At 35.6% G+C, this 14,522-nt stretch overlaps 1 protein-coding gene across 1 annotated transcript in view; it reads left to right on the top strand.

The window, feature by feature from the left end:
* The first annotated feature begins 6,261 nt into the window (after positions 1–6,261).
* CD7 (CD7 molecule) overlaps positions 6,262–14,522 on the top strand; it is a 154,053-nt gene continuing 145,792 nt past the window's right edge. The window contains exon 1 of the mRNA XM_044084850.1: positions 6,262–6,354. Within this exon, the coding sequence (XP_043940785.1) occupies positions 6,291–6,354 (64 nt within the window). The 5' untranslated portion in view covers positions 6,262–6,290. The remainder of the gene's footprint in view (positions 6,355–14,522) is intronic.

A 14,522-nucleotide genomic window follows, 5' to 3' on the forward strand; every position in this document is an offset into this window, starting at 1 on the left:
TCCTCAATATTTTGCTACAAAACTCAAGAAAACTACAAATTTTTTGATGAGCGACCAAAAATATGAGACAAAAATCTAGACAGTTGAGAGGTGTGATTCTGATGCTTTCAGAAGACTACAGTGTGATTCTCTCCCCACGGTCACCCTCAGGAACTTGCATTTTTTTAACCACATTGTGTTATTAAGCATTAAAGGAAGGCTTATTTATTTTTATTTTATTTGCCTCATCCTCTGTCCCACTTCGTGCCTATCATTCAGGAATGTCAATACAGACAAGCCTTGAGCAATTTGCCAGTGTGCATCCATGTTGTTTTAGAAGAAGGGTTATGGCCCAAATCTTAACTATTATTAGAAGGGTCTCAGGAGAAAACAATGTTCATTTCAAACTTTGGGCTACAAGCTGATTGTAACAGTTAAATTATGTACTTTATCTGTTTCTACTACTATCTTTAAAAGTTTGCAGTTTTCTATTATCTTTTACTGATAGTGTTTTCATTTGTTTTCAAGCTAAATTCTGTGCATAATCACTTAAAATATTTTTTTAATTCAGTTTATTTTATTTTAAACTGCTGGTGAAGGCCCCCACTAGGGTTGGTTTGATTTAGTTAGTTGTGCGTTCTGTTGTGGAGTGGGGCAATTGTTTCATTGCCCTTGGAAAAATTCAGCGAATTGCAGCAGTGATTTTCACTGAATATGTTTCAGTGAATAGTGTTTGCTGAAAATAACTTTCGGGGAACTAATATAGACCCTTGATATATATATATATATATATATATATATATATATATATATATATATATATATATATATATATATATATATATGCACATGTGTGTGTGTGTGTGTGTTTATATATAGAGAGAGAGTGATGGGGTGTTCACCTGTACAGCAAATACTTCAGAAGACCAGTAGAGTAACAGAGCTCAGTATTGGGACACTTCCTTTTGTTACATACTCTTCTGACCTCCATACCACAAACTCTGACCTAAACCTAACCAAATTTGTGCATGACACCAAACTGTGTGTGCCATGGTCCATTCTTCCATTAATTCAAAAGAACTTCAGCAATAATTAGTCCTTACAAACCAATGGTGTATAGAAAAAGGAGTCAGTCTAAATGCAGAAAAGTGCAGCACTGTCAGCTTCAGTAAATGACACTTCTCTACAACTTACAGTATAGCCAGGCTAACCCCATTCCAAATGGGCACAGTAGTTAGGGTCTTCCACACATTTGGTCACAATCTTGCTATAGCAGTTAGGATGTCCATCTATCTAGCACAACTGATTTCATAACTTACCTCATCTGTGTCAAAAAATGTTATCGTCGCTATGCACTTTGCCCTAATTAGATCAATTACTGAGTATAATGCCCCATTTGGCATGCACCTAACCAGGAATATCATGCTCCTAGAATAGTTCCAAAGGTTTATGATGAAAATATGATTGACCTAAAAACATTTATCTACTGAGACAGACTAGAAACCATATCCACGTTATTCCATCTTGCATGGAGACCTAAGCCTGGTATTCAGTGGTGTTAAAGACTCAACCCTAATAGAGAACTTAAGACTTCACCAGCTAAACTATAAATATATCTTCAATTAATGTTTCAAGTTATTGTGGACTATTTTCTGAAAGTGGGTATTTGATTATAGCCATTCGTTGTAACTTTCCACATTATGTGTTTCCACTCCGTTTAGAATACTAGCCCAAGTCATCTGACATGCAGGATGCAGTTTACTCTTCTAAGATATGACAATGTAAACAGACAGAATATGACAGCAGATAACTTTTTAGACTATCTAATTTAATATTTCCATAGCTTTTAGTAAGTATAGGATATACCCAAGGAACAATTAATTCTTCATAACTGCTGTTTTATTTGTGGACTAAGCATTTTGGCAAAAGCTCAATATAACCATCCTTTGCATTGATTATTTTCCTCTGAAAAGCTACTTCCCTCCCACTCATTAGTCTTTGTGATAAAATCTGCAAATAAAAGTCATCATCACAAATATACACTGAGCCTTTGGGGCTAAATATCTTCCCTTTCCTAAGCTGTCCCTCCTTGCTGCCATTTTTCTCTGGTCTGTGTCCCTCTTGGTTCCTAAATTTAGCTTGACCTTTACCACAAGCTCCTTTGGTGCCAAGTGTCTTCTTGCCATGCACCCTGCCATGTATTTTCATGATTTTGTCTCTGTCTATTAGTGTGTCATTGTGTGCAGTCTCCTGATATCCGGGTCATTTGCCTTTACTACTATCTTCAACTTCTTCACATTCTCTGCTTGCACACTGACTGCTTGATGCCTCTCTTTTACTGTCTTGATATCAGTCCAGGACAGTCTCCTACAGGAAATCCCTCCTCCTCCCCCTCTTTACTTCACGACAAAGTTCTTTGCTTACATTACCTATTTGTCTTTGCACCCTTCCAAAATTCCTTGTCTTGTTACAGACACTCTACATGTTCCCTCCCCTTAGCTATGGTAGCATAATCTTAAGCTCCCTCACATTGTCTTGGGCTACAGCACCACCTTGTGACACATCACAGACCTCCTACAGCCTCTCCCATAAAGATAAAGGAAAAGCACAAAATAAGCAATTTATTGATGATCCAAAAAAGTTTTATAGAGACTTGGGAAATAATGCAAAAGAAACAGAAACACCACCAAAAAAAGAAATAGACACATTTTGGAGAAATATATATGTACATCCTGTGAAACATAACAAAGATGCTGAATGGATAGAAGAAGCAAAAGAAAGAATAAGAAGTTCAAATGTACGGGATACGAAATGGGATGAAGTAATGGCCAGAGAAATAGAAACAAAGTTAAGAAAAGCTTCTAAATGGAAAACCCCAGGCCCAGATGCAGTACCTAACTTCTGGCTGAAAGTATTAACATGTTTACATTAAGATTTAGCCAAGAGTAAAAACTATGTATATGCACACCCCAAACAGAAGCCAATTTGGTTAACAATAGGAAAAACAATGCTTCTACTTAAGAGCAATCCTGAAAGCTATCCTAAAAACTATAGAACAATAACTTGCCTTCCAGTGACATATAAACTATACAATGGAATTGATTTGCACAGAGTTTAGTTATTTGGAAGAAAACTCAGTCATGGCACTAGAACAAAAGGATAACAAAAGACAGTTATATTAAAGAATCACCTGTTGTTAAAGTCAAAATGGAGAACTATAAAAAGGGGAAGACTCTAAGTATGGCATATATAGACTACAGAAAAGCATTTGCCAGCATCCCACATTCATGGATAAAAGAGTGATTACAAATGTATAAAATACACCCTATACTGATCGATTACATTACAGTGACCATAAAACTATGACAAACCTCTTTTCAGTTAAGCCATGATAAAGGATATGTTATTATCCCAGGGATAAAAATTCAAAGGCGCATATTCCAGGGTGACTCTGTCACCGCTGCTCTTTTGTCTTGCCCTTAACCCATTAAGCTGTCTATCTAACAGATTAGGTCATGGCTACAATTTGGCTGTCAGAAAGCAACAAAGGACTGTATACTGAAAGGCATAATAATGTGGCAAGACTGCTACTTTGGGGAGTATGCAAACACTAAAATATTGAAGTAGCTGAGAAGTATTGGAAACATGAGCCACAAAGCATTGTAGAAGATGAAGTTTATATCACATGAGGCAAAATGGAACCCAAAACGATCGACAAAACAGCACAAATCCAAGGCAAACAGGACTGTAGATTCAATATACATTTAATCAATCCAGTAAAATGCGATAAATAATAGCAGGTACACAGTTTTTGTGTGCTTTACTGTGTACCTGCTATTATTTTATCACATTTTACTGGATTGATTAAACGTATATTGAATCTACAGTCCTGTTTGCCTTGGATTTGTGCTGTTTGGTTATATCACATGAGATTATCCATTATCAACAGTTCAAAAATAGATGCGAGAAAAGCAGATATAGTAGTTCATGAACAGAAGACAAACGTAGCATTGATCATTGAAATTGCTACAACCAGTGACTATAGCGTCTTATGTACAGAGAGACACAAAGTCATAAAATACTAGGATTTACAGGCAGAAACGAGGGCAGTGTGGAAGAAGGATACCCAGACAGTACCAATAGTAGTAGGAGCAATGGGTCTTATAAAAAATAATTTACAGTTGCACTTAGACATGTTACAGATAACTACGGTGGTGGTGCTGCGGTAGCATTGTCACCTCACAGTAAGACGTTGTCCTGTTCGATTCTCAGCTAGAGCGTTCGCTGTGTGGAGACATGCATGAATGGGCGTACCTTCGTTGAAGGTTGTGCGTCAGGGCCTGCAACTCGGCACGTAAAAATCTACTGACAATCATTAGCAGACCGGAGTTCTGCTGTGGCAACCCCTAACCGGGAGAAGCCAAAAGACACAACTTAGACATGTTACAGATGTGTGTGACTCCATATGAATTACAGAAGGAGTCAGTTCACATTGTGGGTGCTGTGAAAAGCACTTCTGGTTAACATCAAAGATTGAAACAATACTAATTTCATGAGCTTTAATCATACTTTGACTTAAGAATGGGGTTTGTTCCTGTCATGGTATTAGAAACTCAAAAGACTTGGAGAAATTAAACCCTCTCTATCTCCTCCTAAGTCACCAGTAATACCAACAACCACCACCATACACATATATCCCATCTTTACATCTTTCATCTTCCTGTGATCTTATTATTAACAGAATTTTAATGCTGCTGTTAATATTTTTACATCCTATTTTTTTGGGATTGTAGTTACTAATAAAGGCTTCTTTTCTTTTTTTTTTCTTACCTTTCAGCACTTCAAAATAGACTCTGATTCTCCCTTACTGGGTCAGTTTGCTTGAGGTTCTAATAATGCTTCTTTTGGGTTCCATAACTTCCCACACCGGATGTTTTTACCATTATGTCCATTTACATTACTACACGTCTTTGGGTTCTCTCATGCAAAGAACTGGCTATGGCTGTCCCCTGAAATAAGTAGAAAAATGCATATCATACTATAATTCTTAGTTAATAAGACATATTTATGGCAAACAAGTCTGTAGCATTTTATTTTCCCCTATACGCCCTATTAAACCCACTGCTCCAATTCTCCCCTTATGCCAGACTGACAGACTGAAACATCATTTTCCTGTTTTATATTAGCAATGCTTGATTTACTAAAACACTGAGCAAAACTGCATATCTAGTGATCCAATTTCTTTTTTCCTTTATGAAAAAGACTTAAATGCAACGGACAATGAAATGTGAAAGCCATTGAGACAAAATCATAAAGATCATGTTGCAGGATCTTCTGCAAAACTAACACAATGTTCAGAGAAGAAGATGAACAGTAAAGAACTAGTACACAGATACAGGAACAATTAAACCATGTTTTAAGTAGTATATGTGGTAGGAAAATGTTACAGAGCAGGCATACCTCTCAATTGTACAAAGTTTTAAAAAATATCCTTGCCATTGCCTTATAATTTTGCACTGTTCATCATATTTTTTCAATTTTCTGGTAAATCACTGAGAATTAAAGTTAGTAAACAATGTTAAATGTTAGCATTTCATACTTATTGTTCAGAAAATACAAGATGATAAAAATCTGTTGTTCTATTAACTTTTTAAGTGGTTAGAGTAATATTTAAAAGTTGTTCCAGTATTATTTTTAGCTTTGTCTAGAATTCTTGAGCATAGACGTTGAAAGATATGGAGGGAGTAATTGTCTACAAAAACATTGCATTCACAATGTGGCTGTCTTTTAAATTCCACTCCAGAACTTAAAGTGAAACAATTAGAGTAAAAGGAGACACATATAAATCAAACAGCTGTAACAACAAAAAAAAAGAAAAAAAAAAAACAGTCTAACAGTCACTTCAAAAAGTAAAAATGCAAAACTAAAATTGCAAATGACGAATGCAAATGAAAGCATGTTTGCTGTTCTAAACAATATGATGCAAAGACAACTAAGAAACTCCAGCAATAAAGTAGACTATGCAATTTATATTATATTTGTGAATACTTTCTTCTCTTAATATTATGTTCTGTACTTTTATAAACACTATTTTTCAGAAACAAGCTATAACTACTGCATAACATTTCCTTATTATTTGATTACATACTACGTTTACAGACTCTTAATTTTCTAAGCTCTTGAAATATGTGCACAACAGATACAGGAAGTGGTTAGCACAGTGTTGTAAAACAGATGTATGCAGAAAGAAAATATACCTTGCAATTCACATACTATGTTCAAAGTTAAAGTGAAGCAGGCTGCCAGCAAAAATGAAGACACGTGTTCTTTTTATTATAATTGGACATTTTCACCTCTTACCTAGTTTACTAAGTGGTAAGTACAGATAACTGAATGCATAAAAGGAAAAAAAAAAGATTAATTGTAATTCCACCATGATGTGGAGTAAAACTGAAGAAAACTTATTTAAGTAAATGACATAATTGTACTGGCATAATGGCCTGTAAAATGGTAGAGTTAATATTTTTCATGTAAAGATATTTTCAGGAACTGCTGTGTGTGATAATTTATTAATGTTATCATAATATAACTAAAATTATTTATGTTTAAATTACCATGCAAGTGTTATTGTATAAAGCAATGCATTTTAGAAGTACTACACTGGACTCATGATTTTAAACTATTGAGATAATGCAATGCCCATTTCTACCTTATTTTTTTCATACTCACTAGAATTTTCTTTGTGGTTAAGAAGAAAAAAAATGCACAAATGTTTATGAGGTGTTACAGTTTGGGAAATATGAATTTGTGGGAACTACTTTAGCTATATTAATTATACACACTTCATAAATATGTATGTTATCAGAGGAAGGAAGAAAGAGTCACAAAATGAGAGAGTCACAACTTCTGTAGGGACGTTAGGAGCACAGCAAAGTCATAATTTACAGGAGAGTACATAAATATGTAGACAGTGTGGAATATTCATAAACTAATTTTCTGATTATTTGCTTAATCCATTTCAGGGTTGTGGAGCAACTAGACCTTATCCTAAAATGCAACTGGTACATGTGACAGAAGCTAGTCTTAGATGTGGGCACCTGCCCATTGCAAAATGTACACACATACACACACACACACACACACACACACACACACACACACACACACACACACACACACACACACACACACCGCAACATGCACATCAAGAAGCAATTTAAAGGATGACCAGTTCACCTAAGATATTTTTTTAGAATCTGTAAGAAAAAATAGCAAAAACCCATATAGTTACAGGTAGAAAATGCAGACTACTGACTGTGGAGGAGCCAATACCTCTCAACTTTACATACAGAGTTATAGACAATTCCAATTTAATTAGGGATAATTTCCCAAATTAGGAACACTTTTTTTAAATGTTGATAAAATTAAGATAGAATTTCCCAAAATAGTTTTCAATTTTAAGATGGATTAAGCAAAACTCTGAGAATATATTAGGGATATCCCTACAAAATCTAGACAGTTTGGGAGGTACGCAAGCACCATATACAAATGTTTCTGATGCAGTAAGGTAGATATAGGTATATTTAACATCTATGCATCAACCTAAAAATGTAAAATAATTTGTTTTCGTGTAATGCATTTAGAGTAGAGCAGTAGCTAGGTTATTTTAGTTCTGACTTGGGTGCCATCTATAGCAGGTCTGCATGTCCTCTCTTTGACTCAATGGATTTTCACTGGCTACTCTGGTTTTCTCCAGTATCCTAAAAAAAAGATTTGTCTATGCAATATTTGTTAATTGTTAATTTTTCAGTAATTATGCATGTCAGTTGTGTTTGTGTATGTCTGTGTCTCTGTGTGTGTGTCTGTGTAAGTAAGCATGGGCAGCAACAGAGTGGCAGCCTGTTTCAGGTACAGTTTCTCTCATTTTTTTGCCTTGGGACCAGTGAGTGTGAGGGTACAGTCCATCTTCCTGTGACTCTAAAGTGGATAAAGCAGGTGTCAGAGAATCAGTGAATGAATAAATTAATTAGTGACTGTAATGTATCTATATATTTCTGATGTAACCAGGGAAGAAGAAATGAAACAGATAATATATGCTGCTATACTAGCAAACAGCTTTAGTGAACAACTAATTGCTATTTTGACAGAACACTCAAAGACTTGCGTTACTCTGTTTTCTACGGCGTTATGCGTATGTGGTATGTGCTGATTTCTGCTAGTCAAAAATCCATGCTGCATAGTATGCTTATATGCCATTGCAATTTCTAATTTGTTTTAATTAGAAACAAATTTGATAAAGGGGCACATAAATATACATCTGGTTGTTCTTGCAAACAGATACGATCAGCACAAATGGGATGGGGGGGGGTATTACTACTGCTTCAGTGTGCCAGACAAGTACTTTTATTTTTATTTAGTATTATGCAGTACTAGTTCAAGTTGCAGGAAAAATGAGACTTTAGGTTATTTATTCCATTTGCAAAGATATAAACAACAAATTTGTGAACGCGCATCTTTTTTATAAATTTATTTATTGATGCATCTTAAATGGGTAAGTGGACTGATTTTTTTTTTTTTTTTTGTATTATACAATGGCTGTCAGATGCCCTAAAAGTGGTACTAAGATGAACCACAAATAAAAATACTATGCACTCAAATTTATGGGTATTTACTCTATTATGTTTCTTTACTATTCTCAGAAATTCAACAGCATAGTATGTTACTACAAGTCTGCCATAAAAGTGTCATATTTTTTTTTTAATTCTTGCACAGAAACTATAATCACTTATCTACATAGGTAATTAGTCTTGCAATGAAAATCTTATTAATAGATAGTCATGCATTTTGTTCAAAGTTCATTGTGGTTCATATCCTAGCCCTCCTATCATTAATGTGAACCTCCAGTGAAATAATATGCTTGTTTTGTGGTATAAATAATAAAACACACACACACACACATACACACACACACACACACACACACACACACACACACACACACACACACACACACACACACATGCACACACACTGTCCAACAGCCGCACTATAAAACAAGTCAGAACTGCTAGGATGATCTAAAATAATGGTTTAATACACAATACAATAAAAGCAAAAACCAAACTGAGTGCTTCTGTCCAATAAAATTCATAAGGGACTTTAACAGAGTTAAAAACACTGCCTACAAGTCATCTTCTTTTATAAGCTAACCCTTCAATTGTTTGATTAACTCATTACATACCTTAACCTTTTAAAGACACACTCGCTATCAATATTGTTCAATGTCATAACAACAAATCAATATACCATTCAATATTAACACATATATAACAAGTTTAAATAAATAAAAATATAATAAAGATAACACAAATAAGTAAATTAATTTGGCTGAATAATTTTTCTGCACCCTTAAAACATACCATAAAAAAAAGGTTTTACTACGAAATATTAGCCCTGTGTTTCAATGCACTAATAATAGAAATAGAATCATTTAGGCCAGGCTTTACACAGGCATTGGACCTCATCTGCCAGGTCAATTTTTTAAATTCCAATAGGGTTTCAAAATCACCCTCCTCTATTTGATTTACCCTAGCAATTATAAAAAATACATTTATTAAATGTGGGACATTTCATAGCATGCCTACTCAGGGCATTAGTGTATCTCTTCTTCTTCTTAATAGCATACACATGTTCCTTTATCATGTCCTTCAATCTCCTGCTGTTCTTACTTACATAAAAAGCCAGACAGGAAATACAAATGGCTAAATAAACTACTCTTGTCATCCCACAATTACATACCCCAGGACATGTTATAGATGTACCATAGTGGGTGATGCTGACATATGGACCATCATTCACAAATGTGCAAAACGTACATACCCCACATTTACTCATCTATCTATTCCTCCCTATGCTTGATTCAAACATAGATGCAGCCTCTAACAGATTTTTAATGTTTCTACCCCTACCAAACACTATAGTGAGGGCTTCTCCTAGTCTTTCTTCAACTCTTGTGTAAATGCCATATCCCAAGTAGTCTTAACAACATTCCTATATTTATGTGTCAATACCAAATGGCAGGACTAAAGCCAAGTTTGTCCACCATATCTGTGGGCATTATATTACAATCACCCATAGACTGAACTCACAGCAGGAGTTTAAATCCACCATCTCTTCCCTCAATAACTTCACTTTTAACGAAATCCAACAAATGTTGCAGGTACCCTCTTTTTTTACATCTCTCTTACAGGTAGTTAACCTGTGCAAAGCAACAACTGTGCTCACTAATGAGCCTGGAAGCTCAAAGCTCATTTTGGAAAATAGAATGACAACTGTCATAATACAAGAATGTATTCTGAATAAATTTGATGTAAATCACCTGTCACAAAATCCATTCTCAGCATTATGTCAAAATAATTAATAGCACTAGGGGACAACTAGAATGCACACCTCAGAAAATCCATGGTGTTTTCCAAATAATAAATATAAATACTCAGGTGGCCAGTGCTACCTTTTGATAAAATCAAAATGTCATCCAAATACTGAACATGAGAGTGCATGTTACCAAAATGGTCAGCTGGAAATATGTATTTGTTTTTCCAGGGTACAAAAAACACATTAGTATACAGGGGGACACATGCAGCACCTATTTCCACACCTACTGTCTGATGTAAATATTTACCCTCAAAAAAGACAAAACTGTTGTATAAAACCAAATCCAGAAAACACTCCTAGACATTCATCTCCTTCCCAGAGAATTCACCATAATTAACCAACATTTGGTAAAATTCCTCCAGCCGAAGCTGATATGACTAAAGTGAGAAACAATATATTGAGTATAAATTCAATAGATCTTATGCACACTAATAAATTCTACGAGTCATGTAAAATATAAATTTTGTCAGATAACAAAATGCTTAATTCCCGAGTCGATATATATAGCTAGGGCCTCTTTCTTGAAGAATTTGACTGCCACAAGCAGTCTCAGGGAGGGAATCCATTAAGTCTTTGTGGATCTTAGGGATTCCAAAAATAGTGGGAATTACAGGGATTTTGACAGTCACAAAATCAAACATCTCATGGTCAGTAAAGCCCTGCAATAGCATCTCATACAAAAAAATAGTCAATTTTTCTGCAGAAAATATTAATCCCATTTCTAGATACCCTGGAATAAGTGGCTTCTTCTTAAAGAAACTACATCATCTTTGCCAAATATTCCAAGGAATCCATGATAACCGTTCTCCCTCCCTTCTCTGGTTTCATTACACCTACATTTTTGATGTGAACCCGATTACCAAGGCCCATACTCTCTTACTTTGTTAAATTGTCTCTATTTGTGAGTCTTTATGAGGATAAAACTCTGAATTGCTGCTCACAAAATTTCTCAAACACTGTTACTATAGGATGCTGGGGAGGGGGAGGGGATGACGGTACTTTTCCTTTTAATAATCAAGACTGTTAGCTCCATCCTTGGTGCCGCAAAGACAAACTTTATTTAAACCTCTGGTGAATAACTTTAATTGAACCTGGATCAAGGCTGCATTCAGTTTAAAATTTGGTACAAAAGTAAAACCTTTCATTAAACAAGTATCCTGCATAAAACAGCATACACTTAAGTTCATAACTGTCAAAACCCAGGTTTTCCTTAACCTTTGACTCAAGAAGAACATCTGAAATAAATTATATTTTTATTGCTAAGACAGTATCACTGTAGACAGTATCACTGTAGGCAGTATTTTTAACTCTGATAAAGTCTCTTATTAATTTTATAGGATGAAAGTGTTTGGTTTGTTTTTATTGCACAAAGTATTATACCATTATTTTTAGTTCATCCTAGTGGTCAAGACTTGTTTTGTTTTATGGTGTGTTTTACTGATTGATGCACAACAGATGACATACTTGTCTTGTATGTGTATTCCTGTGCATTATCTCTACCATCTTATAAATTCTTATATATATAGTCTTTAGAAATGTGTTTGTCTGTTAAACAATACCTAAATACTTGTTTTGACCTGAACAGGCAACATACTCCCACTCAATTACAAGTGCATGTTTGAAGACTCAAATAAAACTTTTTTAGGCAGTGCCAACCTGATAAACCTACCAACATAATAAAAAAAAAATCAAAGGAAAATCTGAATATTGATCAATGCTAGGAGCCTATGCAAGAAACTCCTCTCTTTGCAAGCTCTTCTTACCGTGGAGGACATTGATGTCTTTGTAGTGATTCACATGGTTTAAAATAGTGATGAGCACTCCAGCTGTGCAGGCCTCTAACCACTTCTACCTGTTTCTCCCAGCTGCTGTGTAGGATGGGAAAAAAGATGGAGGTGTATCAAGCTTAATCTGCAAGAGACTCACATCAAGGCTGGTAAAGCAGCATGATGCATTAGTGCTTGTTCATGTGCAAACAGCCATCAGAAAGGTCCCATACCATATACTAGCTAGCTAAAGAACTCTCTCTTTGACCCAAGAAAGCCACAATGCCTATCTATAGGAACTAGAAATACTCAATATTAAAACCAATACCATTTCCTAGATGGTCTACCCCGCTGTATGTTGAGAAACCTTCACCACCACTTGTGCACAAGCACAGAGATTTCTGGACTTTGTGAGTACAAATGCCCTGGAACAATTATTCAGACACTCCACTAGGGGAAATGACATTTTGAATCTTGTTAATAATAAGGAAGCATCTTACACTATCCCTTGCATATTTTCATCGGTTGTTAGGTCTGACTGTAAAGCCGTCTTCTTCAAAATAAAATTGTAACTAGATATTTTTCCACCAAAAGTACAATTAGAAATGTCTTTAAGACAAAATACCTACTCCTATGTGATGCATTATCAAATTTCAAATCCCCACCAAACCAGGTCAACTACAGTGAATACACAGAAATGCACACCACTACATTATACGAGCATCTAAATAGCAAGCATCTAAATAGCTACATAGATGAAGCTGTACCCCATATACACAAGTCCAGAACAAACCCGGGAAACAAAACTACATGTTTTAACCATAATGTCAACAAGCTTTACATTAATAGGAAAAAAATGACCAAAAGTAAGAAGAGTAACTCACTAAATCTTACAGCTCTTGTCCCTGAAGTAAACAAACAACTCAGGAAATTAATAAAATCTAACAAATCCAGGTTTCTGGCTAAAATAGCTACCCAAGCCAAAGAGAATCACAAGGCTTTTTTTAATCATGTTCGTAATCTCAAAAGTGCAATAAAGCAATGTACTGAGCTGATTGTGAATGGTGTACCTAACCCAAGGCTGAAGATATAGCAAACCTACTATCTAATAAATTTAGCTCTAACTTTACTCCTGTCTCTACTCTGTCTGTCCCTCAAGATATACTCGAAACTGATTAAACTCTAGCTATCACACAATATAAGACCGAGTCCTAAAGTTGCTTTAAAAAGATAAAAATACTGCATTTATGGGTCCTGACAACATATCTGGATGCATCATTTATAGAATGGAGAGCGATTTAGTCACACCCCTAACAACATTGTTCAGTTTCAGCCTCTGTACAGTTTTTTTTTTACTAAGCAAGTGAAGAACAGCTACAGTCATTCCCCTAAATAAGGGACAACCTTCCACAGACCCAGGAAATTACAGACCCATAATTCTGACCAGTCTCATATGCAAAGCCATGGAAAGATTTAACATGAAATTAATCAGTCAAGACATAGGAGGCCTCCAAATACTAGACCTCTCTCAGCTTGCATTTGTCAAAGACAGGTCATGTGTACTAAACCCTGGGTGTTTTTGGAAAAGGTCACTAAAGCAATGGATGAAGGCAAAATGGCTAACCTGGCTAAAACTTTTGATACAATTCTCCTCTCAGGCATAATAGAAAAGCTAAATAAACTGGCAACAAATTCCTATGTCACCCGCTAGCTTGCCCTCTGGCTTCCAGATAGGATGCAGGAAATCAAAATACAGGAAGTCACCTCCACAAAGAGACTAGTTACCAGTGGAGCCCCTAGGGTTCTGTGATGAAATCTCTCCTGTTTGGCATCTCTTTTTTGAAGTAAAAGCCAATACTAAAGGGCTCTGTCTGACAAAGTTTCTAGATGACTGCAAGCTAGCAGCAGTCTTTGACTCCCCAAATGACTTAAACGTCTTGCAGGAAGGCTTGTTCCAAATAAATAATTAGTGCCAAAATCATTGACTGAAACTGAATACTAAAAATGCATTACTGTATCTTTTGTGAAGTCATCTATCCCAGGGAGATACCACATTGACAGTATGCCCTAAAGGGTTGACCCAGTTGTTCAGTATTTGGGAACTTATGTGGGCAGTGACCTAACCTTTGACCAACATGTGTGCACTGTTGTAAGAAAGTGTTTCTATACCGCCCAGCTTAGAAACAAAGTGATTGTGCCTAGATCTATGGATGTCATTGTCCCCCTTTACTCAGCCCTCATAGGTAAGTCATTTAGTATAATGCCCTCTTTGCCATCTATCAGTTCAGGCACATGCAAGAAATGGAATGCCCGCAGAGTTTCCTTATTAAAGGATACAAGGTC

This window comes from Protopterus annectens, chromosome 10.part0 (genome assembly GCF_019279795.1).
Source record: "Protopterus annectens isolate FY-2018-M chromosome 10.part0, PAN1.0, whole genome shotgun sequence".
NCBI lineage: Eukaryota > Metazoa > Chordata > Ceratodontiformes > Protopteridae > Protopterus > Protopterus annectens.